Source organism: Phycodurus eques, chromosome 11 (assembly GCF_024500275.1).
Source record: "Phycodurus eques isolate BA_2022a chromosome 11, UOR_Pequ_1.1, whole genome shotgun sequence".
NCBI classification, from domain to species: Eukaryota; Metazoa; Chordata; class Actinopteri; order Syngnathiformes; family Syngnathidae; genus Phycodurus; species Phycodurus eques.
The window spans coordinates 7,159,884-7,186,038 of NC_084535.1; the positions used below are offsets into that span (position 1 = coordinate 7,159,884).

General features: G+C 41.9%; 1 protein-coding gene across 1 annotated transcript in view; it reads left to right on the top strand.

The window, feature by feature from the left end:
• Positions 1–6,217: 6,217 nt before the first annotated feature.
• insyn2ab (inhibitory synaptic factor 2Ab) overlaps positions 6,218–26,155 on the top strand; it is a 33,789-nt gene continuing 13,851 nt past the window's right edge. Inside the window, exons 1-4 of the mRNA XM_061690363.1 lie at positions 6,218–6,320; positions 6,456–6,582; positions 16,711–17,854; positions 22,985–23,056. Of these exons, the coding sequence (XP_061546347.1) occupies positions 16,716–17,854; positions 22,985–23,056 (1,211 nt within the window). The 5' untranslated portion in view covers positions 6,218–6,320; positions 6,456–6,582; positions 16,711–16,715. The remainder of the gene's footprint in view (positions 6,321–6,455; positions 6,583–16,710; positions 17,855–22,984; positions 23,057–26,155) is intronic.

Genomic DNA, 26,155 nt, shown 5'->3' on the forward strand with positions numbered 1-26,155 from the left:
GTGTGGCATTAAGTAAACTGTATTGTTGTTATCCAAGGACATTTGTACCAGTAGGGTACCCGGGGTCCTCGGTTTTCACACGCTAAAAATAAATTTCCTGGTTTTAAGTGAGCGAGATGCAGCCAGCCGCCACTAAGCTATACAATACAGTTTATAGTATACATGTATATAGTGTTTTACAACAATACTTAACTACATACTACTTCCCACACTTTTTATTTTTGCTCACTCCCTCTGTCTGAAATAACCCACTTCTTCCTTAACTGTTACTCTATCTTTTTATGGTTTAATAAAACTGATAAAGTACAATATACTGTATGTGCAGCCTCAAAAGCCTATAAAGGATATCATTTTAACGTTGCAAGGTATCCCATAGATCAAATTCATCAATGTGCGGGTGTGAGTCCCCAACTTTCATTTTTTCTTTGGGACGGTCCAGTCCAAGTCAGTTCGGCCTTAGATATACGAGCTTAATACACTTTTTTAGCGTTGATTACTTTGTCATCAAATGGACATTTCTGCATTTTTGATTGATGTTGCAGTCACAATGTGCCTTTATATAGAATGTATTGAATTCCATGATTATAAATTAAATGTTTTAGCTTTCTATTAAACAGATCCAAATATTACAGTATTTAGGTTCAGAACATGATATTCTTCTGAGGATTTGTGTAGGAAATGTTCATTTTCTTCACGAGCCTTTCTATACTTTATTTGGTCTCGTCATCAGAACAGTTTGCACCTAAATGAGCTCTGCTTTAATTCTTGTACTTTGAGCATTTAGGGGGCCCTCATGTCAATATATCATGCGCGCGCGCGTGTGTGTGTGTGTGTGTGTGTGTGTGTGTGTGTGTGTGTGTGTGCGCGCGTCTGTTAGATCATCAACAAGCTTCTAGAGTTGCTACTATCATTTTCCCACTGAGGGAAATAACTTGCACATATCGACCAATTACAGCCAACCACCCTTTTTCACTTTCAACTGCCCAAATTTGAATGACTTACTCCTTTGAACCATGCTACATTGCTTCCCCCGCCTTTAATAAAACTCTTTGTCTAACTTTGCCAGTATTAAAACGCGATAAAAAAAAAAAAATACAACCACCATGGCTATTGTTTGACAGCTTGTACACTAATAGTTCCAATATTCTTTTCCGTGAGCGCTCTCTCTGAGGCTGCAGTAACTGCGAGCACTTTGCCCAAATTGAATCCAAACTGTATTAAACATGAAAGAGCGTGCTCGCACATTTCCTGTCATTCATTTCTGTTGATCCAAGGAGAATACGCCCAGTGTCAGCTTAGCCGGGCTTGAACGTGGCCTCGCGAGGACTGGGTACACAGCACATCAGCAAACATGATTATCAGACCGCAGTTTACACAAGAAACTCTTTATAGTTAAGGAGACAGTTTTCAGTGGAGGATGGAAAGCAGGGTGCCAGATTGTCACCCTGTGATTATGGGACAAATGACTGATTTTCCACTACATTCCCAACGGAATAGTCCACCACCTAAAGGGAAATGGTGTGTTATGTAGCAAGTTAGATTTCTTCATGATTTGTTCTGTGGTTAATTATCAGTACTTTGTAACATCTTGACAAATTAGCATTTGCTTTAATAGCCAATTTTCCATGGACATTAATAGTGATGAATTGTGCTGATTTTAATGGCTTCTCGCGGGGGTAAAACCGGCCCAATGGTCTAATAGGGCAGATTTTATTGCATTAACACTTGATTTTGCCTGTAGAAAGCGCAATATAAATAAATATTATCTCGCGGAGGAATGAGTCAGTCATTTGGACACAACATTAGGTACGCCTGCATAAGAAAAAGATCCAATTCAAGTGCAATTTACATTTAATCATTTTCCCCAGCTAGTGTATCGCAATAAGAAAAATAACCAAAATACAATAACGAGGGCCGGCACGGTGGGCGACTGGTTAGAACGTCTGCCTCACAGTTCTGAGGACCGGGGGTTCAATGCCCGGCCCCGCCTGTGTGGAGTTTGCATGTTCTTCCCGTGCCTGCGTGGGTTTTCGCCGGGCACTCCGGTTTCCTCCCACATCCCAAAAACATGCATAGTAGGTCAATTGACAACTCTAAATTGCCCGTAGGTGTGAATGTGAGTGCATATGGTTGTTTGTTTATATGTGTGCCCTGCGATTGGCTGGCAACCAGTTTAGGGTGTACCCCGCCTCCTGCCCAATGATAGCTGGGATAGGCTCCAGCACGCCCGCGACCCTAGTGAGGAGAAACGGCTCAGAAAATGAATGAATGGATGGATGGACAATAATGAGGGTAAATTCCACAGTATAAAGCAAATTTATTATTGCATATAATATAATATATATTATACTTGAATATTTTGTGTTCAAATACATTACAGGTTTTTAAAAGGTGTGTTAAAAAGTTAAATTGTGTTCAAAGTGTCTGGGAGGGGTAATTTATAGTTTTGTTTTGTTTCTTATATGGTCCCTCTATATCGTGGTTGGGTGCGGTACATACCTCCCACCCTGTCTCTCGCTTCAAAGTCAGCTGACATAGGCTTTCGCTCACTCACAACATTAACGAGGACAAGCCCTATAGAAAATGGATGGATGGTTTAACTGTGATTGACATCTGTATAATCTTATAAATCTGGCATGAGCCTTCAAAACTGAGTAACCAGAGTATTAATACATAAACGTTGCGCAGTATGTGTTCTGTTGATACCAAAAAATGTTAAATCTCTTGTCGACTAATGACGAGGGAGTCTTATTTTCGGCGTGCCATATAAGTATGCTGATCATTTGTAAGCCTGTCTACATGCTATCTTTGAGCATAATCCACTGAGTCTTTGATACAGTATATGCAGCAAGTTTGAAGAGGAAAAAGTCCTGTTTATTTAAGTTTGCTATTTCCACTGATCAATCTTGTCCTGAACCCCGGGAGTTGGCGGCGTACAGTAGGAAAACACTGGGAAACAATTTAGATAAAAACGCTTTGCTTTTTCATATGCTAATATAAGCATTTCCCTTCCACCTAGGGATGCGCCGTGAATGTCGGATATTTATTTGACGACGCACGCATCTCACCTTTGAGACCGAGGCATTCCCCGCGGAAGCGCGGAATGATCTCAGAAATAGAATAGTGTTTGTGTCGGAACTTCCACGACTCTCCTTCGATCTTTTATGTAACATCTTCATCAAATGCACATTCCTCTCTTTCACTCAAACGCTTGAAAGTCTCTGCATGTGCAACGGCCCAGAGGCTCCAGTGCTCCCTCCCATAATGAATGGTTAAACTGCCAGTCATCATCAAGTACTTGGCGGGTGGTTTCTTTAATACGGGGAAGCATTTTCATGTATTCCTGCCTCGTCGAAGAAAGGGGATTAAGGAATCGGTTCGAGGGGGTGAAGCTCTACCCGGTTCTCAACTGTGTTGTACCACATTACGGACAGCGAGATTTAGAGGCAGTCACTGAAACGCCTGACTTCCTCGCAAGCAGCTTACTGACAGAGAGTCTGAATGGGTGTCTGTCTCTTTATGTGCCCTGTGACTGTCTGTCGACCAGTCCAGGGTGAAGTCTACCTTTCCACCGAAGTCAGGTGGGATAGGCTGCACCTCCCCGGAACTCTGATCACGATAAACGACAGCGGCTGGCTTTGAGAGCCAACAAGGCCTCTGCTGGCCTAAACACTCGAGCACTGACCTATATTTACAACCTCAATTTGAATATTTGTTACATGAACATTTATTCATTTATTCTCAACTGTCTGTTCTCTTCATTTTTAAACATTTCTTTTGGCTGCACTGCTTCCAGTGTATGCGGATGTTAGATTTCAGGTCAGATTCACAATTCAATACTACATAGTTCTCAGTAGTTTCACGATTTCAGCAGTTATCTTCAAACATTTAAATTGTGTTTAGAAACAATTTTATGAATTTAGAGGGTCTTAAAGCAGTGGAATAATCTCAGGCAAGTCCCCACTGAAGGCCCAGGTAGCAAATGAAAGACCCGCCACTGATATAAGCAGTACAAACAATGGATGGCATTAGAGACAAGAATGAAGACTGCTGCTGCGGTGTTGCGATCAGCACGCATGCAGCAACTTCGGCCCAGAAGCTCATCGTCCGGTTTGAGAATTGGCCCGGCCGAGTGGTGGACAGACAAGTAAATCAATAAGACAACAGTCAGCAGATCACCGCAATGAACAATAATTGGAACTTGGAAAAAGTCTTTCACTTGTTCGCATTAAGGCGGGTTACGTGAGGATATTATGATGCAGCTTTCATTTTCATTGTAATGTCACTCCCCCTTCACACCAACCAGGACCCTTTTCTGTTCCTTTTTCTAAAAAGAAAAACTTAACTAGAAAGTCTTTTGCTGAGTTTATAGCAGAGGCCTCTGTCATAAAGAGAAAATTGTCACATCAGAGCCATTTTTCATAATCAATGAAATTATTCCAAACTCATGGTTCATAGAAGATGCACAGTGGACTAAGGAAGGCAATAAAAATTTCCTCGGTTTACAGTTTCAAATACCACTTCAAGAACTGTAGAACATCTCCTGACAATGTCTGAATTTTCTTTGCCTTTTACACAGAACTCAGTGAAGCAGTAAATTGCCTCAGGTGTGCCTGCTTTTACACAGCAAAACACATGCCTTCATCAGATAATGAGATGTGCGACGACATCATTGGGTCAGCTTCGTAACACCACTCCATACAGGGACAGAGTAAAAAGGAGGAATACTGCCGACTTTTACGGGCAGTGCAAAAGGGGCTAGCATTAGCAATGTTTTAGTGTAATGGAAAATTTCATATTCGATACTGTAAAACTGGTTTCAGTGTAATTTTGTACCTTAAATCGTGAATTGCAACAGTTGGTTCACAACAGTCTGTCTGCTCGCAAACAATATCGAAAAGTGGAGGTGTGAATCCAACTGCATGCATTTCCCGTGGGGGGAAGAGATATTGAACATGTGGAGGAAGCGCTTCATACAGTACCCTGCATGTACAGTGTATGTGGCACATGGACACATCAACAACACCGGCACCGCGTTGACAACCTCACCAAGTTACCAAGTACGTGCCGCTTTGAATGTGTTCGTCCAACAAAACTCAATGCAGCTGTGCTTACCTTTTGGCTTGGATTTGATAGTCGGGAGGCGTCGCACCAGTGTGTATGTGAGCTTTTCTGCATGATAGTTTTTGCAGACAGTGTAGTCCAGTGGGTCGGAGTCCATTGCTTGAAGGTGGCTCTTGATCTTCACCATGCCAGTGAGGGAGGTTATTTCATTTAGACCAACTATTATGTGTAAATAGAAACGGGTGATTCATAAAGGCAGCTGCTTCCAGTAAAAAGTCCGAAGATATTAGTTTCAAACGGCATTCAAGGTAACACAACGCAATGTTGGCATGTGCAAATTAGATCAGCTAACACTGGCCAAGAAATGCCACCCAAAGCCCCATCAAATTAGACAGGAAGCATAGCTGTTTAAAATAAGCCAATCGGATTTGTAGTATTTGTATAGCTTATAACATGCATGTTACATATTTATAATTGATGCATATTATATCCCTAATGAGTTGATCCATTGCCTTTAATGACAGGACTGTATACGGCATTAGGCCACAGTTGAGAGGGAATGAATGTAGAGGCTGCCTAATAAATATCAGGAGGCTGCAGAACCAATATCAGAGCACAAGTACATTTGACTCACTGTCTCGATTACTTTCGCACATTATTTAATTTTCCCACTCGTCTACGAGTCTCATTAAGACTACCGCTGCGCTGGATCTCTTCCACTTTTGTGACCCCGCTTCGTGCGGCACCCGGGCTCGATTCAGCCCCCTTCAATACCTCTCATAAACAATGTGTCAGATGTATAGACAGCGGTGGCGGAGTGGAAGTGGGTGAGCCGGAGACATCCAATTAAAAGCACAATGCATTATCATTTTAGCAGCCCACCCCTCCCGAACCCTTTACTGTCCCCTCCTCTCACCGACGCCTTCTAAAGCCCCATTCGGATTACATAACAGCTCAGTGTCAAAACATGCAGCCTGTGGAGGACAAGTTAAGGGGGTCTTCACCAGCGATGCGGACCGCCGACTGGACTCTCCCCACCAGCTTTCGTGCCGTCCCCCCCCTCCACTCCTCGCCCTCCCCCCCACCCGCGTGCCACATCCACACAACCACCAGCCCATCCTCTCCCTGCCTTCCTCCCTCGCCCATACACACTTCCACTCAATCATGAATGCACAGGGATTGCAGCAGCAGCAGCAGCAGCAGCAGCAGCAGCAGCACCGCGAGATGGAGATCTCCGCTGTGAGTGCCTGTACTAGGTGAGTGCAGGAGCAAGAGTGTCATTTCCAGATGTGTGATGGAGAAAGTCAAAGAGATCTCAGAGGCTATGTCTTGTCTGCTTGATGCACTCCCATAAGCTAAAATTTCTGCCGGATGTGCCACAACTCTTCCAGCTGTCACTGCACTGGCTGCCTCTCTCGCTGGACGCAAGCACGGCGCCTGATGAACGCACGGATGGACACTTGGTACACGGGGGAGAGGCGCTCGCTTGTCCTTTGCACCTCTGATCTGTGTCTCAAGGTAAGAGTTGTAATTCCTCCTTGAGTTGCACACATTTCAAATCAGAACGGACGCCCCTGAAGAACTTATGTGGGTGTCATAACTGAGCATGAATTATCATAAAATACTGTCTCGACTAGTGTTGCATGTGTATGTGGGGTCTCTGGCTGCATACATAAAACAGATTTGGGAGGGGGCATTTCTGCATCCAGAATCAGTGCAGTCTTTTGATTGCAAACATCCTCTCCCTTCTAATGACAGTTGATTCAAATGCTTGTAGTTGACATACATGCAGCATTTAATTTCATGTAATCATTAATTATGCTGTACCTGTGGGAAGACCGGAATATTGATGAGGGTTCGTGAGTTGCGTCTAATAATTGACTGTAGGAATGCCTGTCCTTCATGAGGAGAGACATCAGATTTTACGAGCTTCATGACACATTTATATGGAATGAGTGATGCGGTGCTCAAGGCGGACATAAGCGTGCTGGTTTCAGGAATGTTATGGCTGATCAGGCGTAATCCGGGAAGCTCAAGGGTACTGGATCACGTACAAAGCCGCACTTTTATTCGCCGCCAGTCGTCTCCCCTCTCTTGTCTCGGCACGTCATAGCTTACCTGGAATGATGAGAATCACTTTAGGGTGCCAACCGCACTTGCCTACCTCAGCAGTTTCTTTTTCACTTGTTACATAAATACAAATACGCATCGCACTCCATCATCAGGTTGTGTGCGCGTAGCCCAATCTGTTAATACTCAAGGGATTCATCAGGTTAATGCACTGTATGGGTGTGAAAGACGTGCCAAACATTAAAAGACACCCACAAAATCGGCTCCACAAATATTCCTCTCTAACTTGCCCTCCCTGACATTAATTTTACAAAAGGATGTTGTCGATTCCAACAGTTCCCTTTTAGCAAACGCTCTGATAAATCATCCAAAACAATGTGAGGGAGCAAAGTTTCACGGTGGTCGCACACAATCCGTTCTGTGACGCTGGTCAACCTCTTGGTTGACTTTAAAAACAACATTTCCCAATTAAATCAATTATATATGGAATAATTCATTGCAGAATCCCAGACGCAATCATAAAACCTTAATTTACTCTATAGGCAATATTGAAACATTTTAGCATTATTAAATGTCATTCAAGCATAAGCAGATGATTACCATTGTAAAATGGATACATTAGAAACAATAAAAAACTCTTTAAACACTCCACTTTGACAAATGATAAGGGGTAACAAACGCCGATAACATATTTTAACTGTCAAATCACATAAAACACTACCTTTCTATCGCAAGTGGAAAACATATGGCAGCTAGCCAGTAGGTGGCTAGAGCAAAAAGCTAATGCAGGAGTCTACATCTTCACTCAGAGCTCCTTCTTGTCAAACAAATATCAAAGTCCTTTGTTCGCAACAAGCTGGTCAATACCGCCTCCAGCTAAGAGTCCTATCAAGACCGAGCAACGTAAATCCAACACTTCTCAGGAATCTGCATGGCGGCTGGTGATCATCTCTGACTGGCAGGACACCGAAATGCTTGATACTTGGTATTTCTGCTTTAAATGATGTTGTTCTGGTTGCCTCCTGAGTATCCTTCCTTCCTTTAATGCAGTTTGATGTGCTGATGTGACGTCCATTTAAAAGCGGGTAAACACACCGTCTTCTGACATCTGAACCCATTTTTAAATCTTCAGAAAACCCACACATGAAAAGGGGAAAAAAATCGTCTTACTGCTCTTGCAGTGTTTGATGAACTCGAGAAGACGAACGCAGCCCACCACATACATTACCATTTATCGACCGTCTCCTCACCCAAACCAAATGGCTGTTGTAGTACCAAGACCGTCCTGTAAGAGGCAACGTTATGTCACAGTGCATCCAGACTGCCGGAAAATAAAAAGAGTATAGTACAGCACAGTTCCCCCACCCCACCACCCTCCACCCCAAGAACCCTGCCGCAAATAGCGAAGATCCGGAATTGACCCCCCCAGAAAGGTTAATAATTGCCAAAAGATGCCACAAGATTGTGGCAAAGCCTTACATAAATCTCCTCATATCACTTCAACATAGTTCACCGGCACACAAGGTGGTTGCAAATCACTGCCTTAAGATCCCCAACTCACACTAAAATACTCATAGGTGTAGAGAATTGCAAATATGAAGGGGTCACTGTAGTAGAAGACGAAAGAGAAGAAGCGAGGCTTACTGTTAGCTCATCTGGTACTTGTTCTATAAATCCTTAAAACCAGTGATTTCCAACCATGGTGCCGTGAGAGATCATCGGGGGTGCTGCGGGAAATTATCAAATTTCACTTAAACTGTCAGAAAAGTTTGGTGGTATGCCGTGAGATTTTTCTCATTTAGAATGGGTGGATTGGCTCAGTAAAGGTTGGGAAACATTGCTCAACATAACCAGTTCCTCCTCTATTTGTGTCTGGAAAATGTTGAACAGGTTTAACATTTACCATTGTCAGCATCGACCGATTTCCGAGCAGTGACAAAAGAAAAATCACTCGAAACGAACCAAAACCACAGAATAATCAGTCAGGATAATATTTCAGTGACATTAGAGAATTGGCCATTTGCTGACTTTGATCACAAGGGAGGGTAAACACTAAAATTCGACTGTCAGGATGCATCTGGCCTGCTTACACCCAAAATTCGTGTCAAACTCCAAATTTGATACGCTTTAAGGGGTTTGACTTTGGATGTCCCACTGTACATACCACTAACTGTGCACATAATCTATAAGAATACTATAGACACACAGTAGTATTATAGATTCAGTGTGTGTATGAACAAGCCCAAATCTGACTGTCCACCACAGAACCTATTCACTTACGGAGTGTTAGAGCTTGTCCTTTACGGTGCACTTGTGAAGATGTCGTTGGTGCAATGTCACACTGAAATGTATGCAAGAAAACCCTCTGCATGCACAATGACTACACAGCGTGCAGCGCACAATGCATGCGTTTGGGTATAGTGTGGAGTGTTGGGGGTGGGGGGGAGGGGGGGGGGGGTGTTGAGCACAACCTGCGAGATAATGAGTTGCGTACAGCATACCCTAGCGTATCCAGTAATGACGCAGTGGCAGGTCCCTGTGTGGGGCGAGATGCTGTAATAGCATTACTTACACATTAATGAGATGAGGCTAGACTGGGTTATCCTATGTAAATATCCATATAGGCTGACGAGTATGTAAGGCGATACAAGCTAAGCTGCGTCTTTCTCTCCACGGCTGGGGGACGGGACTTAAATCCTGAGTCAGCAAGTTTTGCAACCCCTATTGCATAGGAAATAGAAACACACCCCATTGGCATTCCTTTCAGAGAGTTTATACAACATCGTGGTCATAATAAATCAATCACTGCGTCATAGCCGAAGGTGTATATTTGTAACCCTCGTACATTTTAGCATGAAGGAGCGAGGGGCAATTGGAACAGACAACACGGTCTGCCAGCGTACATAAGGAGATTTCAGAGGATTACTTTTGCAATTTTAGACTCAATGCGTTATTCATAATCCTCTGGATAGCTGGGGCCAAATCAGGGAAGGACCTCAGGTCATTAGCAGGGATATAGCTTGCCCGGGGAGGAGGAGGAGCAAGATCTGGAAGAGGAGGGGAAAGGAGGCGACAAGGAGCTTCTCCTCCAACTGTGCGGGATACATCCATCACTGCAGTGTGTTAGGAAGAGATTTTTTACTCCAATTCCTTTTGTGTGATTACCACTTGGCTGCTTCACATGATTTTTATGACGACATGAGACACTTTTTGCACTCACAGCGGATGTTGTGCCAACGTGATTACCCCTTAAGTGGTGTGAGATTGGCATTTTTTGCTAATGAAATAGGAGACTCCCATGTGGAATCGTGCTCATGCAGTTGGTTCTATATCCAAGATTGCTTCTAACAAGCAGCTTATTCAGTAATCAAAGTGCATGTCAGGCAATGCTTTTGAACAAATACAAACCCGCCCCAAAAAAAATATCCAGCTCCTCCTGTTTTCAAAACAACTTTGTGTAAACTCACAAGACAGCGAAGTATATTGTTTGTGCATAATGAGGATGGGCAAGTAGTGTTGCAGTATTATCCTCATCGGGCACCAAATTCATTGCGGTGACTTAGGCGCACAAGATGAAACACAGTTCTCTCTAAATATACTCCCTGTTCTCCACCGTTTGAATCGAGGTGCGGTCACAGTGGAGAGTCTACAAGGTGAAACACATGGCAACGGTCCCAAGGACTCTGTACTCACACTTAAGATGAAAGTGATACACAAATACACTCAGATAAACTTAGACAAACATCAACAGCAGTCTTTTCAACAATTATCTAAATTCAGTAATGGGAATTATCAATTAACTATCTGCATATGCACAGCATGGAATGTTCGTTGGACATTTTTTTGGGGGAGCCATTAGCCTTCTGTCAGGGTGTAAAAGATAATCTGATCATCTAGAACGGCCCTGTAAAGTGAATTCAGATATTTGTTTCTGAATACATTGTGCCTATATTGTACTGAATTGTAAAGCTATAGTATTAAACGGTTTTTCACCATTTTAGTTATCCAAATTTTGGGGATGTGGCTGACTCAGTGACACACTTCTCAGTCTAGCTTTCTCCACTATTTAAAAACTTGAGCGCATTCGTTTGCATCAGTGGTTATCGGGCACAACTGCAAGTTACTTAGCATTTATTAGTCTGCCCATTCTACCACGACAGCGTGTAGTTAACTAGCTAGCTATGACTACACGCCAAAAATCCCACAATATACAGAACAGCAAAGTGTTGTTATTTTCTGTAAATTCCCAACCGAGTAGATGATGCTGCGGACAGGCCTGCAGCCCCCGGAAGCTGCACGAGAGAAGCCCGCGAAGGCTGCTAGCTTGCGAGCTATCTGGTCGCTAGCTCTTCTCGTCGAAGATATATATATATATATATATATATATATATATAAATAAAAATATCAAAATATCCCATATATATATATATATATATATTTTTTTTTTTATTTTTATTTTTTGGGGGGGGAAGGGGACACACATAAAAACAAGGGGGGGGACATAAAAGTGTAGAAACCTTTCTGTTGGTGTGTAATTGATCATCTAACAAAGCCTTAAAATTAAAAAAATCTGACATGTTACTTGTCAATGCACTGCAAATGGCTGGCGACCAGTCCACAGTGTACCCCGCCTCCCGCCCAAAGTCAGCTGAGCTAGGCTCCTGTGCCCATTACCCTAGCGAGGACAAGTGGTGTAGAAAATTGATGGCTGTTGCTTGTCAATTTCACACATGTAAAACCACAACTGCTGCAAAAAAAATAGCGTCCAAAGAATGTAATGTAAATACGGTATACCCATTTGTTGTCACAGCATTACAACGTGGGCTTCTTTGTTGCCCTACAAATGTTTCACTGCCCAGTATAAAAGTCGCCAACACACCGAAGTTATTGACAGATTTACCTTGTCCCGCAATGATTAAAGTTTACTATTCTCACAGGTGCTTCTTGCAAATTACTTGGATTTGCACGGCAGTAAATTAGTCCTCTCTCTTTGTTCATCAAGTGGCATCTTCTCAACTAGCTTTCGACCACATGGTCCGTTATGAAATTCCCTCGAAGTTCCATGTGTAGTACTTCACATTTGATGAGGAGGCTCATAATTCATTGTGTAACTACGCATGTGTGACGACCGTAAACAGGCAACGCTTGGTTGGAATCCAAATGTCAAGTCGATCAAAGCATTTTAATGTTCATTACATGTAACCACAAAGACAAAACTAGATTACTTTGACAGGGTACTTCATTACACTTGGCTAATAATGACAAGTTAAAGTACAAACATTCCCCATGTTTATATGAGGGAGATAACTCGATGTATAAACATAGGCTCTGATTCTATTCACAGATATTTCTGAAATTCTATGACAGTGTGTTCTCATTTACTTTCAAGTCATGCATAAAATTATTTACTTCGACTGCTTTTAAAAAGGATCAGGATGTGCTCTGTAGCCTATTCAAGTTCAAGGTCAGACCGGACAGATTTATAATAGCATATATATATATTTGGCATTGCAGTCGATCACTTTGCTCAGTACTGCTAAGACAGGAGATGTGCATGATGACAGTTATGTTGCCCTGGGGAACTCCAGAGCCTACAAGTGGACACCAGTGGAGGAGCTCAATTCTACCATACCGTAGATATGATGTGTTTAGGCCTCCACTGCTATACGGTCTCTCTCCTGCTATAAAAATATAATTTTACATACACTGCATGTAGCTATCAATTAATCCCAAATGCGTGCTAGGAAAACCGCACTGCATTAGCAAGAACGCACCAATGTATAATAGCATAGGTTAATAAAAGTGTGGCTAATACGGAACGTTATTGTTACTATGGCGTACAACAGATAATAGAAGCACATCCTTAGATATGATATAAAAAAACATTACCTCAAACTGTAAAAAAAAAAAAAAAAGCATTAGTTGGAGCATTTCTTTAACACTCAGCAGCTCAAAATACTATGTGCGAACAAATGTTAATGTGAGTATGAGCAGCATAAGACGACTCCCCCCTATACTAACTGAGCTTTAAACACCCATTAAACAGAAATATGAGGCCTTGTGTTTTATCATTGCGGCAGTACTGCATTTATAAGGGGGGGGGGGGGGGGGGGAATCCCATGCAGGTCTAGTGGAGAGCAATAAAACTGCTTTGCAGCAAAGCACACAGGGACCACGTGAACATTAACAATCAGAGCACTCCGAGAGTTCAGACTGCCACCAAGATGAATGCCAGATAGTGCGAGATTTCACTCTCACAGTTTAGTGGCTACTCATACTGAATGTACAACCCCAATTCCAATGAAGTTGGGACGTTGTGTTAAACATAAATAAAAACAGAATACAAGGATTTGCAAATCATGTTCAACCTACATTTAATTAAATACACTACAAAAACAAGATATTTCATGTTAAAACTGATCAACTTTATTGTTTTTAGCAAATAATCATTAACTTAGAATTATATGGCTGCAACACGTTCCAAAAAAGTGGGACAGGGTCATGTTTACCATTGTGTTACATCACCTTTTCTTTTAACACCATTCAATAAACGTTTGGGAACTGAGGACACTAATTGTTGAAGCTTTGTAGGTGGAATTCTTTCCCATTCTTGCTTGATGTACAGCTTCAGCTGTTCAACAGTCCGGGGTCTCCGTTGTCGTATTTTACGCTTCATAATGCGGCTCACATTTTCAATGGGACACAGGTCTGGACTGCAGGCAGGCCAGTCTGGTACCCGCACTCTTTTACTACGAAGCCATGCTGTTGTAACACGTGCAGAATGTGGTTTGGTATTGTCTTGCTGAAATAAGCAAAAAAAAAAGAAAAAGACGTTGCTTGGATGGCAGCATATGTTTCTCCAAAACCTGTATGTACCTTTCAGTATTAATGGTGCCTTCACAGATGTGTAAGTTACCCATGCCATTGGCACTAACACAGCCCCATACCATCACAGATGCTGGCTTTTGAACTTTGCATCCATAACGGTCCGGATGGTTCTTTTCTCCTTGGCCCGGAGGACACGACGTCCACAATTTCCAAAAACAATTTTAAATGTGGACTCGTCGGACTACAGAACACTTTTCCACTTTGCATCAGTCCATTTTAGATGAGCTCGGGCCCAGAGAAGCCAGCGGCGTTTCTGGGTGTTGTTGATAAATGGCTTTTACTTTGCATAGTAGAGTTTCAAGTTGCACTTACGGATGTAGTGCCGAACTGTATTTACTGACATTGGTTTTCTGAAGTGTTCCTAAGCCCATGTGGTGATATCCTTTCAACATTGATGTCGGTTTTTGATGCAGTGCCGCCTGAGGGATCGAAGGGCACGGACATTCACTGTTGGCTTTCGGCTTTGCCGCTTACATGCAGTGATTTCTCCAGATTCTCTGAACCTTTTGATGATATTATGGGCCGTAGATGATGAAATCCCTAAATTCCTTGCAGTTGTACGTTGAGGAACATTGTCATTAAACAGTTCGACTATTTTCTCACACACTTGTTCACAAAGAGGTGAACCTCGCCCCATCTTTGCTTGTGAATGACTGAGCAATTCAGGGAAGCTCCTTTTATACCCAATCATGGCACCCAACTGTTCCCAATTAGCCTGTTCACCCGTGGGATGTTCCAAACAGGTGTTTGATGAGCATTCCTCAACTTTCTCAGTCTTTTTTGCCTCCTGTCCCATCTTTTTTGGAACGTGTTGCAGCCATAAAATTCTAAGTTAATTATTATTTGCCAAAAACAATAAAGTTTATCAGTTTAAACATTATATATCTCATCTTTGTAGTGTATTCGATTCAATATAGGTTGAACATGATTTGCAAATCATTGTGTTCTGTTTTTATTTATGTTTAACACAACGTCGCAACTTCATTGGAATGGTGGCTGGTGAGGCACTGACAGTCAGATTTATAAATTTACGAGCCAAGCAAAGTCACGTACTTGCCAGTAATTTAGTAGCTTGACATTAAAAACTGGTCTTTTCTGATCTGAGGTTTGAAACGGATCTTTAATCTCCAGCCTTAAATTTCCCATATTAATTAGATCCATTTTGATTGGTAGTCCAGTCATGAGAAATATATTGACGATTACAATATATAATCTTCCCTATTTTAGAATGCACAGACTCCAGCTGCCGCTTTATTTTTCTCACAAAGCACCAACAAGTTTGTTTTTTCTTCCCGAATCAAGCCTGCACATCCCAGTAAGAAGATGGAATAGCCCATTGCATGAGAATGGAGGGGGAGCAGTCAAAGCGATCATCATGGATTAAGCATGGCGATGTGTTTTTAAGCATGTGAATCGAGACTTAAAACAGAATACGATCGTATTAATCCATTTTTATGAGACATCTGCGGACCTCTGGAAATCTTGGGGCTCAGGCAATTGTCTGTGTTTGCCTAATGATAAATCTGCCTTTATGAAGCAGAATACTGTCTCTTGCCAATTACAAGCCACCTCAGTTAGTGAGGGATTGCGTAATCTGAGGTGAGGCTGCTCACTGCAGCACTTCGTCTCTCTTCCATGTATTTGAACAGGAAATATGCAAATTCAGCATTTGTTTTACTCTGAAGTCACATACAATATGGGATTCAAAATAAAAGTCACTGTAAACCACAGACCAGAAAATGAAAATTTAAAATGTTGATCATTGATTTAAACCATACAAAAACATACCACATACTATGATCCCAGAAGACTAGTATCATTTCAAATTCATCAAACAACATGACTCATAAAATATTTGGGACCAAAGAACTACTTTCTATTTGACAGGGCTTTGCCACCATGTTGTGGCATTTTAGGGCGTTTTCAGAAAGAGCACACGAATAGGAATAGGAGAGGTCTTCAGTAAATAACGGACGATAGAAGTACCCCCCACAAATTAAGGCGTCGCAAATCGGGATTGAGTGGCTTCTTTCACTGTACTACTTTCCCATTAGCCAGGTTTTGGCACCATCTTGTGCCGTCGTTGTTCTGGAAAGAGCACAAAAGTGGATATAAGCAAGTTTTCTGTGAAGAGCTGAGGAAAGGTTCCACAGGAAAAAAAACGTGAATAGATTAATTTGAACAGCAAAGCGCAAATAGGCAGTGGTTCGGTGTAATCCTTAACTTATGCAATACACTTTTGTTTTATTGGAGTCATTTTCTTTGATAAACATTCATATAAACTACCTTAAATCTCTGAAATGACAATTTCCTAAAATCCATCCATTACATAAGCCTCAAAGATTTATTGAGAAATTGAATATAATCATTATGAAGGCAGGATTTATTGCAATAACATCCATTTTATCTACAGGCAGGTGAGTGCACTTTATATAAAATGACATTTTAATAATTTTTTACGTTTATCACCAATTACTATGAAGCGCTCTCACATGCAATTGCGTTCTTTGCGCTTGTTTTTATCATTTAGGTTTTTTATTATTGATGGCTGTGTGTTATTGTGCTGTATGCTGCTCGTTAAATTTCTCAACTGGGTTGAACCTTCACTGGATCTGTGGTACCATATCAAAATATTTTACTGCACCATAATACTGAAATATACTCATATGTTATGTCTTCCGTTTTTAGGAAATATGGTGAGTAAAGAGGACAACAAATGCATGGTTGCGTCAGACTTCGATGATTCCGATTCAGACACGGGCCTCGCACACAACCTTGATGCACAGCAGGTGAAGAAGAAAAACAAGGCCTTGCAGGTGCGGTTTCAGGATATTTGTGAAGCACAGAATGAGTTTAAAGGAAAACACACCAGATCCATTTCTTGTAAAGTGACACATCGACAGTACTTGACCATGCCAGCCAGACGATCCATCCCAAATGTGACAAGGAGTACGGGTGTACAGACATCGCCGGAGCTGACTAAACGATACAAGACTTTTCCCTTTGAGAGGAAAAAGGGACACACATTTAAACACACTGCTTTAGTGGAAGATTACAGAGGACAAAACAATGGATTTTTGAGTGATATAAAAGCAGTCGGAGAGGACGGGCAACCCATCGGGGTATCTTCTAAGTGCCAGGGTAAAATTGTGGGACAGACTAAAGCTTTGCTTCATCAAACTGATGACAGCAGCGATACAGAGGATTTGATTTGTGACGCCAACTGTGTGGATGGACCCTCTTGTACAGACTCACATTTCTCACAAGAATCCCGTCTGAGCAACCCTTCCTCCAAAAGTGAACCGGAGCACCAGGATTGCAGGACAAGGACCAAACACAAAGGATTAGCCCGGGAAGATACGGATGCTGGTGCTTCCTCCAAGCGTCAGCTGGCTACCTCTGAGCTTGTACAGGACCGCTCAAAGGGCCGGGGCCCGGTTGCATGGAATTCTTTAACCCAAGTGGAGTCTTTAGGAAGTCCCTCTAAGGCTTGTAAAAGAAAGAAAGGACCGCAGTTGAGCGAGCAGCAGTCACAGACGCTTCCCCACAGCGCCAAATGCTCGGCGCAGTCACAAGGATCGTGTCGGACAAAACATGCGTCGGCGTCCTCCAAACTGCAGGGCACGCCAGGGACGGTTGAGGGCCTTCCCTCTGGAAATACCGGTGCGCCGGGCGTGGGCAGCGGCCAGCAGATAATTCCCTTATCTGACGACAAGGATATCAAAGCACAGCTCCAGGCGATGGAGACGCTAATCAACTCCAGCCAGGAGACCATTAAGGTCCTGCTTGGAGTTATTCAGGAGTTGGAGAAAGGTGAAGCACAGCGAGATGGGTGAGTGGCATTAGATGAATGGATAGATGGCTGGATGGATGGCGAGAGAGAGCAAGAGAGAGAGACTGATTTTAAAAGGCATCTCCTCTACAGAGGGTGCGAGTTCCCCATACAAACACCAATGATTGACATTACACAATAGTATACATTAGAAAAAGTTTTAACACAGGAATTGTTATTTTGGTACGCATTGACGCCCACTCCACCAATGCCACCCTGTGCTGCCGCCGCACATACTGCACATGCAAGAAACTCCCGCTGTCCACAAGGGAAATTCACTTACATTGATTACGGTGCAAACTAGCCTCACTTTATACAAATTCCTCAAAACAGTCTTTCGCTTCAGAACCGTAACAGAATATCCGCCAATATGCCACCTTTGCTTATTCCATAGTACAGTGGTACCTTTAATTATGAGTGCCCAAGTAAAAAACACAATGCCACAAGATGGCAGCAAATTATTACTTTCTATTATACACGGCTGTGGCCTGACAAGCTCCTTCCTTCATTTCAACATAGTTCCTTGGCACCGAGCTGCCACAAGATGGCCGCAAACCTATACTTTTATATTAGACGGGGCTTTGGCCTGAGCACAAAAATGAAAACGCAAGTAACGGAGAATAGCTTCTTTTTTTCCCCTTAAATCCACAAATGGGTGAATTCGCCAATAGCAAATACTTAATTTGCGAGGGAACACTGTGCAGTGAAATTGATCCTGTGACACCATGTTGACGACTCCGATACTACCTTGACTGCCTTGTTTCCCCATTCTCTGTCCGTGCTGTTCATATAAAAACACGTGCTGTTCATAAATATGAAACACCGGAAAAAATGGCGAACAAATCCTGGCTCTAACAGGCTTTTGATCCAGTGCACAAATGCCTACACTGTGTTTGGGTATGATTATGGAATCCCACTGAGTCCTGCCTTGTTCCATTTCCTTTCACCTCCAGGATTCTACTTGATTTTGGCAATTTAATCTAGGCAATGAACAAATATCTAACTTGGCAGTTGAAAGGCATGAATGGGGTCAGAACTTGGGTTGAAAGGCATAACAATGAATCAACATTGTGTTAGATGAACATTTTCTGACTAAACTGAGATGCCAGATGACTTGTTTCACACTCAAAGAAACAGTTTGGGGGAAAGCATGTTGCAAGGTAATTGGATGATGTCTCGCATTCATTAGAAGCCATTCACATCACGTAAAAGCGGAATAAAGTACGCAACGCGCTGCCTCGACAAGCAGCCGGTGTCTTTTGTTGAGTGAAAACCTCAAGAAAAACCTTCAAGGTCTAATGGGATGTATCAGCTGTACTAATCAGTGCGTTTCCCCGTGATCACCTTATTTAATTGTGATATAAGACCAAATGTACATGCAATCATCCTCTTTAACATCATCATCAGGTTTCATTAGGAGATGGACCATTTTAAACGTCATAAGGCATTAATGTGCTTCATAAAGTCTGCGAGCTGTATCAGCCAAGGCGTTACCACAGGAGCAAATACAGGAATCATTAGGGTCCATCTCTAAAACCTATAGCAACACGAGGTAAATTGTATTTAAACCTAATCCATATTCAGTGTCCAGACGGGTCCCGTCTCGCGCCTGTCCCAGTTCTCTGGCGTTTCAATGCCCAATTAGTGCAGCCCCATAACACCATGTCTTTCATCTCCACACACTTGAGCCCTCTCGAGTTGCTTCACTGAGCTCCTCCATCAGGGTTATGAGAGAGAGAGGTGAGATCTTAAGACAGAGAGCCTTACTTTCCACTCTGCCTCTCCTTCACCTTTAAAAAAAACAAAAAAAACCACACACTTGGCGTGATATTTTTTTAATGCAATCCTTTTACCCTAGATACTTTGTGAAAGGTTAGAGTGGTGTATAGTCCCACTAGGATGCAGGTGTAACAACACACGTGAGGAAGTAACCTTTACCTCGCTCTCTTTCCAACAAAGACAATGACAAGGGAATATAAAAATGCAGCTTTATGTTATTTCACTATGCGTGGCTTATTGTAGGTCAGACTTATAAGTGCTATCTTGCGGCCTGCCAGAAGAAGGCGAAATGAATGATTCTCTTTCCCAAATGTTACATTATGAACGCAAACCTGATCAATCTTCAAGTGACGCAATCTTAAAATTGAGTAGGAATTTATACAAAACGTTTTGCCGGATAAATTATTGTGGCCGGGGAATGGAAAACATCATATTTTTAAAACTAACTTAAAAATATTCACATTCAACCTATCATTCGAAAAAGATCATACGAAAACATCTCCTTAAAAGTAGTGTTTTATTGTTTTGCCTTTTACAGTGGTTAACTTCTTGTATGGAGGTTTAGAATGTTAAATGAGATAGGTGGTGAGCATCAACAACTTGTTTACCCTTACCCACTTTTATTAAATATGCAATTTTATAAAGCTTTATTTGTGTGTATTACCGTATGATTATTATAGTGGCAAACCTATTTTTATTCATTGTTGGCCGTAAAGAGTGTTAAAATGTTACGTAAAGAATTGCCTAAACAGTAAACAAATGTTTTATGATGCCAAGACTTTCACTTTGATATTCCACTACGTTTTTAAGCTATCCCACAAGTCTATGTACTATATACTGTATTCCTTACATGCTTTGCCCAGCACAGTCCCCCTTGTGGTTAGCACATCTGCCTCACAATTCTGCGGTTCGGGGTTTGAATCTCTCAACTCCAGGGTTCCTGTGTAGAGTTTGTGTGGATTTTTCCAGATACTGCGGCAACCTCCCACATTCCAAAAAGCTGCATGCATAAATTGTCTGTCGGTGTGAATGTGAGTATGAATGGATGTTTGTCTAAATGTGCCCTGCGATTGCCTGGCGACCAGTCCAGGTATATAGCCCGCCTCTCACCTAAAGGTCACCCATGACCCTAATGAGAATGACTGCTATCAAAATGGATGGATGTTGATGGCCCTGCTGCGAGTAGTAAAGAAATCTGCGAGTCGTTGACGAACCCTTTTACAAGCCAAAGATGGCAGCAAAGAACTGCTTTGGTCTCAATGAAACTCCTCAACTCTCTTCAACATACTTCCTTGGCACCAAGATGCCACAAGATGGTGGCAAAACACTACTTAAGTCTAAATGAAGCACCTCAACTTACTTCAACATACAGTAGTTGCTTGGCACCAAGATACCACAACATAGTGGCAAAGCACTACTTATGGCAAAGTGAAGTGCCTAAACTCACTTCAACATAGTTCCTTGGTACCAAGATGACACAAGATGGCAGTAAAGCAATTGTTTTGTCTAAATGAAGCACCTCAACTCAATTCAACATAGTTACTTGGTACCAAGCTGCCACAAAATGGCAGCAAAGCAATAATTTTATCTAAATGAAGCACCTAAATTTACTTCAGTATAGTTCCTTAGTGCCAATATGCTACAAGTTGGCAGCAGTCATACTTTTGTCCAAATGAAGCAGCTCAACTTACTTCAATGTACCAAGTAGCCACAAGATGAGACTAAAATACTTTTCTGCCTTTGGCCTAAGCACAGAAATAGTGAACAGGGGAATTTTCTGCAAATAACAGAGGGTAGGTTGAAATAAATAAATACATGTAAATGGGTGAATTTGCAAATCCCGAAATGCAATTTACATTTTTTTTTTTTTTTTTTTTTAATCTATCATCCATTTTGGTTGCATACCAACTTGTATGTCAACAATTACATGGGCAAACCGCATTGGAATTAGGCTGGCAGTCAGCTTAGAGAATGACTTTCAGAGGAGAAGCTTCGATTTCGCCACCCTCTTTTCTCTCTCTCGCTTTGTGTCGTGTCTGATTTAATAGCAGCCTCGCGCCACACCGTCGTGTATATTCCGCCCCGCAGTAGAAATGTAATATTTGCATGCGGTAATTATGAATTTAGGTTCATGAGCTTTGATCATATGAGAAAATCTCCTTCAATCACAACACAGTAGATAACAAGGCAGCTTGCGAGTACACTTCAAGTGAGTTATTGTCGCCTCTTTTGCCAAGCAGGCCGGGATGGATGAACCCTGTGACCTTGAGCACCTATCAGCAGCTGCACTCGGCTCCATTCACGCTCTTCGGTTGAGGTCACCTCTCGTCGCGGTTCGGCCCCGCCACATATCATCTGTCAGGGGCACGGCGCTACCGTGACAGCACGCAATTACACGTGTGCATGAGACACGACCCCTTTCCCACCGTCCCTATCACACTGCAAACTGTGACGCCGAGGGGAGAAAAAAAAAAAAAAAAAAAGCACAACGCATACACTAGTTTTTTAGGTGGCCTAATGCAGCGCAATACAACTGCCATGAGGATTTTAATGTCCCCTGTTCTCTCAGCTTTTGCACACGACTGTAAGTGGCCCCTCGGGATGATCTTACCCCACAGAAGAGCTAGAATTTATCATGCTGATTGTCTTGCGTCTGCAGCAATTGGAGTTGAATAAAGGCTCAAATCTGGTGTACGGTAATGCACAGTATTTAAGAATCTGTATCATTTGCTCTTACCATTTTCAATTAGCAATGAAAATGTGACAGATGAGTGTTTTTTAATGTGACATTACAAAAAAAACAAATGACAGATTTTTCATGATTCAATTTTAGGCATAGATCAAAAATATGAAATTGAGAAACTTGCCACAGGGCTGAGTTTGATTGTAATATTTAATTGCCCAAATACCAATACTGGTGCGTGTACCACACTTTGAGAATTACTGTGTTATATTGAAAAACAAATAAAAAGCTAAAGCAGTCACTTTTTAATTTTTAGAATTTCGCTTGTCATTTGAAAATGGAAAGAATGAATCACACATAGATTTGTAAGAATACGCTTAGTCGTCATTGCACGTGATTCATGTCGCATTGAGTCACTCACCATCTGTCGCCGGGGCTGGAAAGGCCAAACATTATCAAACAATGTCATGGAGCAAGGCAGGTAATTTGATTATGTAAAATCAGCAAGTCTACACAGTTGATTAAGGAAATCTAAGCAGACTTCGGGATCAGAAACCCCTCTGATGGGAATAAACAACTTGGGGTATCGAAACCACCTGAACAAATCTGGCTGGAGGCCGATAGCCCTCAGATATTAATGCTCTTATCTTTTTCCTCTTCCTCTGCAGGCTCACCTACCGAACAGGACAAGACACAGCGAACTGTGACACTTGTCGAAACAGTGCATGCATCATTTACAGGTTGGTACCGACATTGCAGGTGTGTGTCATTAATTCTGCATTTAGTTCTGTTTTTGCACGCTGACAATTCAGTTCAGTATGCGAGGGATGCATTTGCATTTGCTGCGAGGAGGCAAATGGATTAGCAGGGAGAGGATCAATAATTAAATGAAATGGAAGCAATATACTGGGGACTGTATGCAGTATTCAGTCATAGACGACAATGTAATCATGCAGAAATGGCGGAATTGGAATTAGAATTAAACGTAATGCCAGTAAGGGAACTCTGGTTTCTGTGGCAGTCTTGCATTGAGCATACTAATGTTGTCATGTAGGCTTCTTTAGACAGCAAACGAGTTGAGACTGAATCATCAGGTCTTTTGCTGCCAAGTAGGGCATTCAATTTTGCAAGATGCTATTCAATAATCAAAATCGGTTCCACACAATTGAAACAATTGAGAATACATTGATTTATTCTCATTGACTAATTGATCGACCCGATTTCGTCACTTACCATACAGTGGTGTGAAAAAGTGTTTGCCCCCTTCCTTATTTTTTATTTGTATTTATTTTTTTGCATGTTTGTCACACTTTAATGTTTCTCGTCATCAAACAAATTTAAACGTTAGTCAAAGACAACACAAGTAAACACAAAATGCAGTTTTTAAATGAAGGTTTTTATTATTAAGGGAGGGAAAAAAAATCTAAACCAACCCGTGTGGAAAAGCCATTGCCCCTTAAACGTAATAACTGGTTGGGCCACCCTTAGCACCAACAACTGCACTCAAGCGTTTGCCACAACTTGCAATGAGGTCTTACAGCGCTGTGGAGGAATTTTGGACCACTCAACTTTGCAGAATTGTTATAATTCAGCCACATTGGAGGGTTTTCGAGTATGAAACGCCTTTTTAAAGTCATGCTACATAATCTCAATAGGATTCAGGTCAGGACTTTTGACGAGGCCACTCCAAAGTCTTCATTTTGTTTTTCTTCAGCCTTTCAGAGGTGGACTTGCTAGTGTGTTTTGGATCTTTGTCCTGCTGCAGAACCCAAGTTCGTTTCAGCTTAAGGTCCCGAACCGATGGCCGGACATTCTCCTTCACGATTTTTCGTAGACAGCAGAATTCATGGTTCCATTTATGACAGCAAGACTTCCTGGTCCTGAAGCAGCAAGACAGCCCAAGACCATCACACTACCGCCACCATAATTTATTGTTGGTATGATGCTTTTTTTCTGAAATGTGGTGTTACTTTTACACCAGATGTAATGGGACACACACCTTCAAAAAAGTTCAACTTTTGTCTCGTCAGACCACAGAGTATTTTCCCAAAAGCCTTGGGGATCATGAAGATGTCTTCTGGCAAAATTGAGACAAGCAATGTTCTTTTTGCTCAGCAGTGGTTTTCGTCTTGGAACTTTACCATGCAGGGCATTTTTGTCCAGTCTCTTTCTTATGGTGGAGTCATGAACACTGATCCTAATTGAGGCAAATGAGGCCTGCACTTCTTTGGATGTTGTTGTGGGGTCTTTTGTGACCTTTTGGATGAATCGTCGCTGCGCTCTTGGGGTAATTTTGGTCTGCCGGTCACTCCCTTGAAGGTTCACCACTGTTCTGTTTTCGCCATTTGTGGATAATGTCTCTCACTGTGGTTCGGAGTCCCAACGCTTTAGAAATGGTTTCATAACCTTCTCCACACTGTTAGATCTCAATTACTTTCTTTTTCATTTTTCCCTGAATTTCTGTAGATCTTGGCATGTCTGGCTTTTGAGGATCTTTTGGTTTACTTCACTTTGTCAGGCAGGTCCTATTTAAGTGATTTCTTGATTGTAAACAGGTGTGGCAGTATCAATGACAAACCACAGTTATGTTTTAACAGGGGGAGCAAACACTTTTTCCACACAAGGCTATGTAGGTTTGGATGTGTTTCCTCCCTTAATAATAAAACCCTTCATTTTGCATTTTGTGTGGGAAATATTTGAGTGTGACAAGCATGCAAAAAAAAAAAAAAAAAAGAAATCAGGAAGGGAGCAAACACTTTTTCACACCAGTGTAATTCAGTGTTTCCTAACCTTTATTGAGCCAAGACATGTAATTCACATGAGAAAAATCTCACGGCATACCGCCAAACAAAAATGTCACAAAAAGTGGATACACCGGTTAATTATGCACCTTCTACCATCGAGTGGAAGAACATTTAATTGTTCTGCCTGTCGCTACATATCACTGCCACAGACAGATGATAAAGATACATTATTTGTATTTTCTTGGAAATAATTTTCGTTCACCCGCTTTATCACAATTTTTAAAGCAATCATTTTCTTATGGGTTTTTACTGTACACTTACTGTAATGCCCTCTTCACGTGTGGGAAAGGAGAGTCAGAATGGCCGATAAAAATAAACGTTTTAATACGGTATCTATATCGCAGATTTTCATCTTTTGTGGGTGGGTCTGGAACGTAACCACAAGATAAAAGGGAGCCCAATCCCAGTCAGCACTCATTTCTTTCGTGTAACTATATCATCACCGACTGGGGAGACGCACTGCTGTTAGGTTTTCCTCATACGTCAGAGTTCTTAGGGAAAATGCTTTCAAGCAAAATCGGAAAAATGTGTGGGAAGGGAGGTCCCAAGTCAAGGTATCCAATACAAAGCATGTTTTTTCATGCTTTCGGGCCTTGTGCAGTCGGTGCTACATGATTGGATACATACCTGTGAAAAGATGTTTGAATAGAGAAAAGGGTTGCAAGAATCAACTCCTATTTTTTTGCTTTCTCTCTCCCCCTCGACTAACGCAGCGTTTCTCGTTGACCTAGATTGGGGTTTATTTGGAACACAAAAGAGAAAAAAGATCACAGCTCAACTACAGAGATGAATATTTAGCATTTCATATCGCAGGAGGATGACAAAATTAGTGGGTTTATTATGCAGCCAAGCCTCTGACATTGAATCGTGGGCTTGATTAACACGGACAGAGAGGTATTAATACATTTATTGTTGATTTTGTAGTTAGACATTTTGTAACTGTAATGAGAGGTGCCTCTGATAATTTGCGACGGTAACCAAAACAATGGGTGGATTGAGATAAGGGAAGAAAAGCCTCTCCTCTGCAAGTGAACA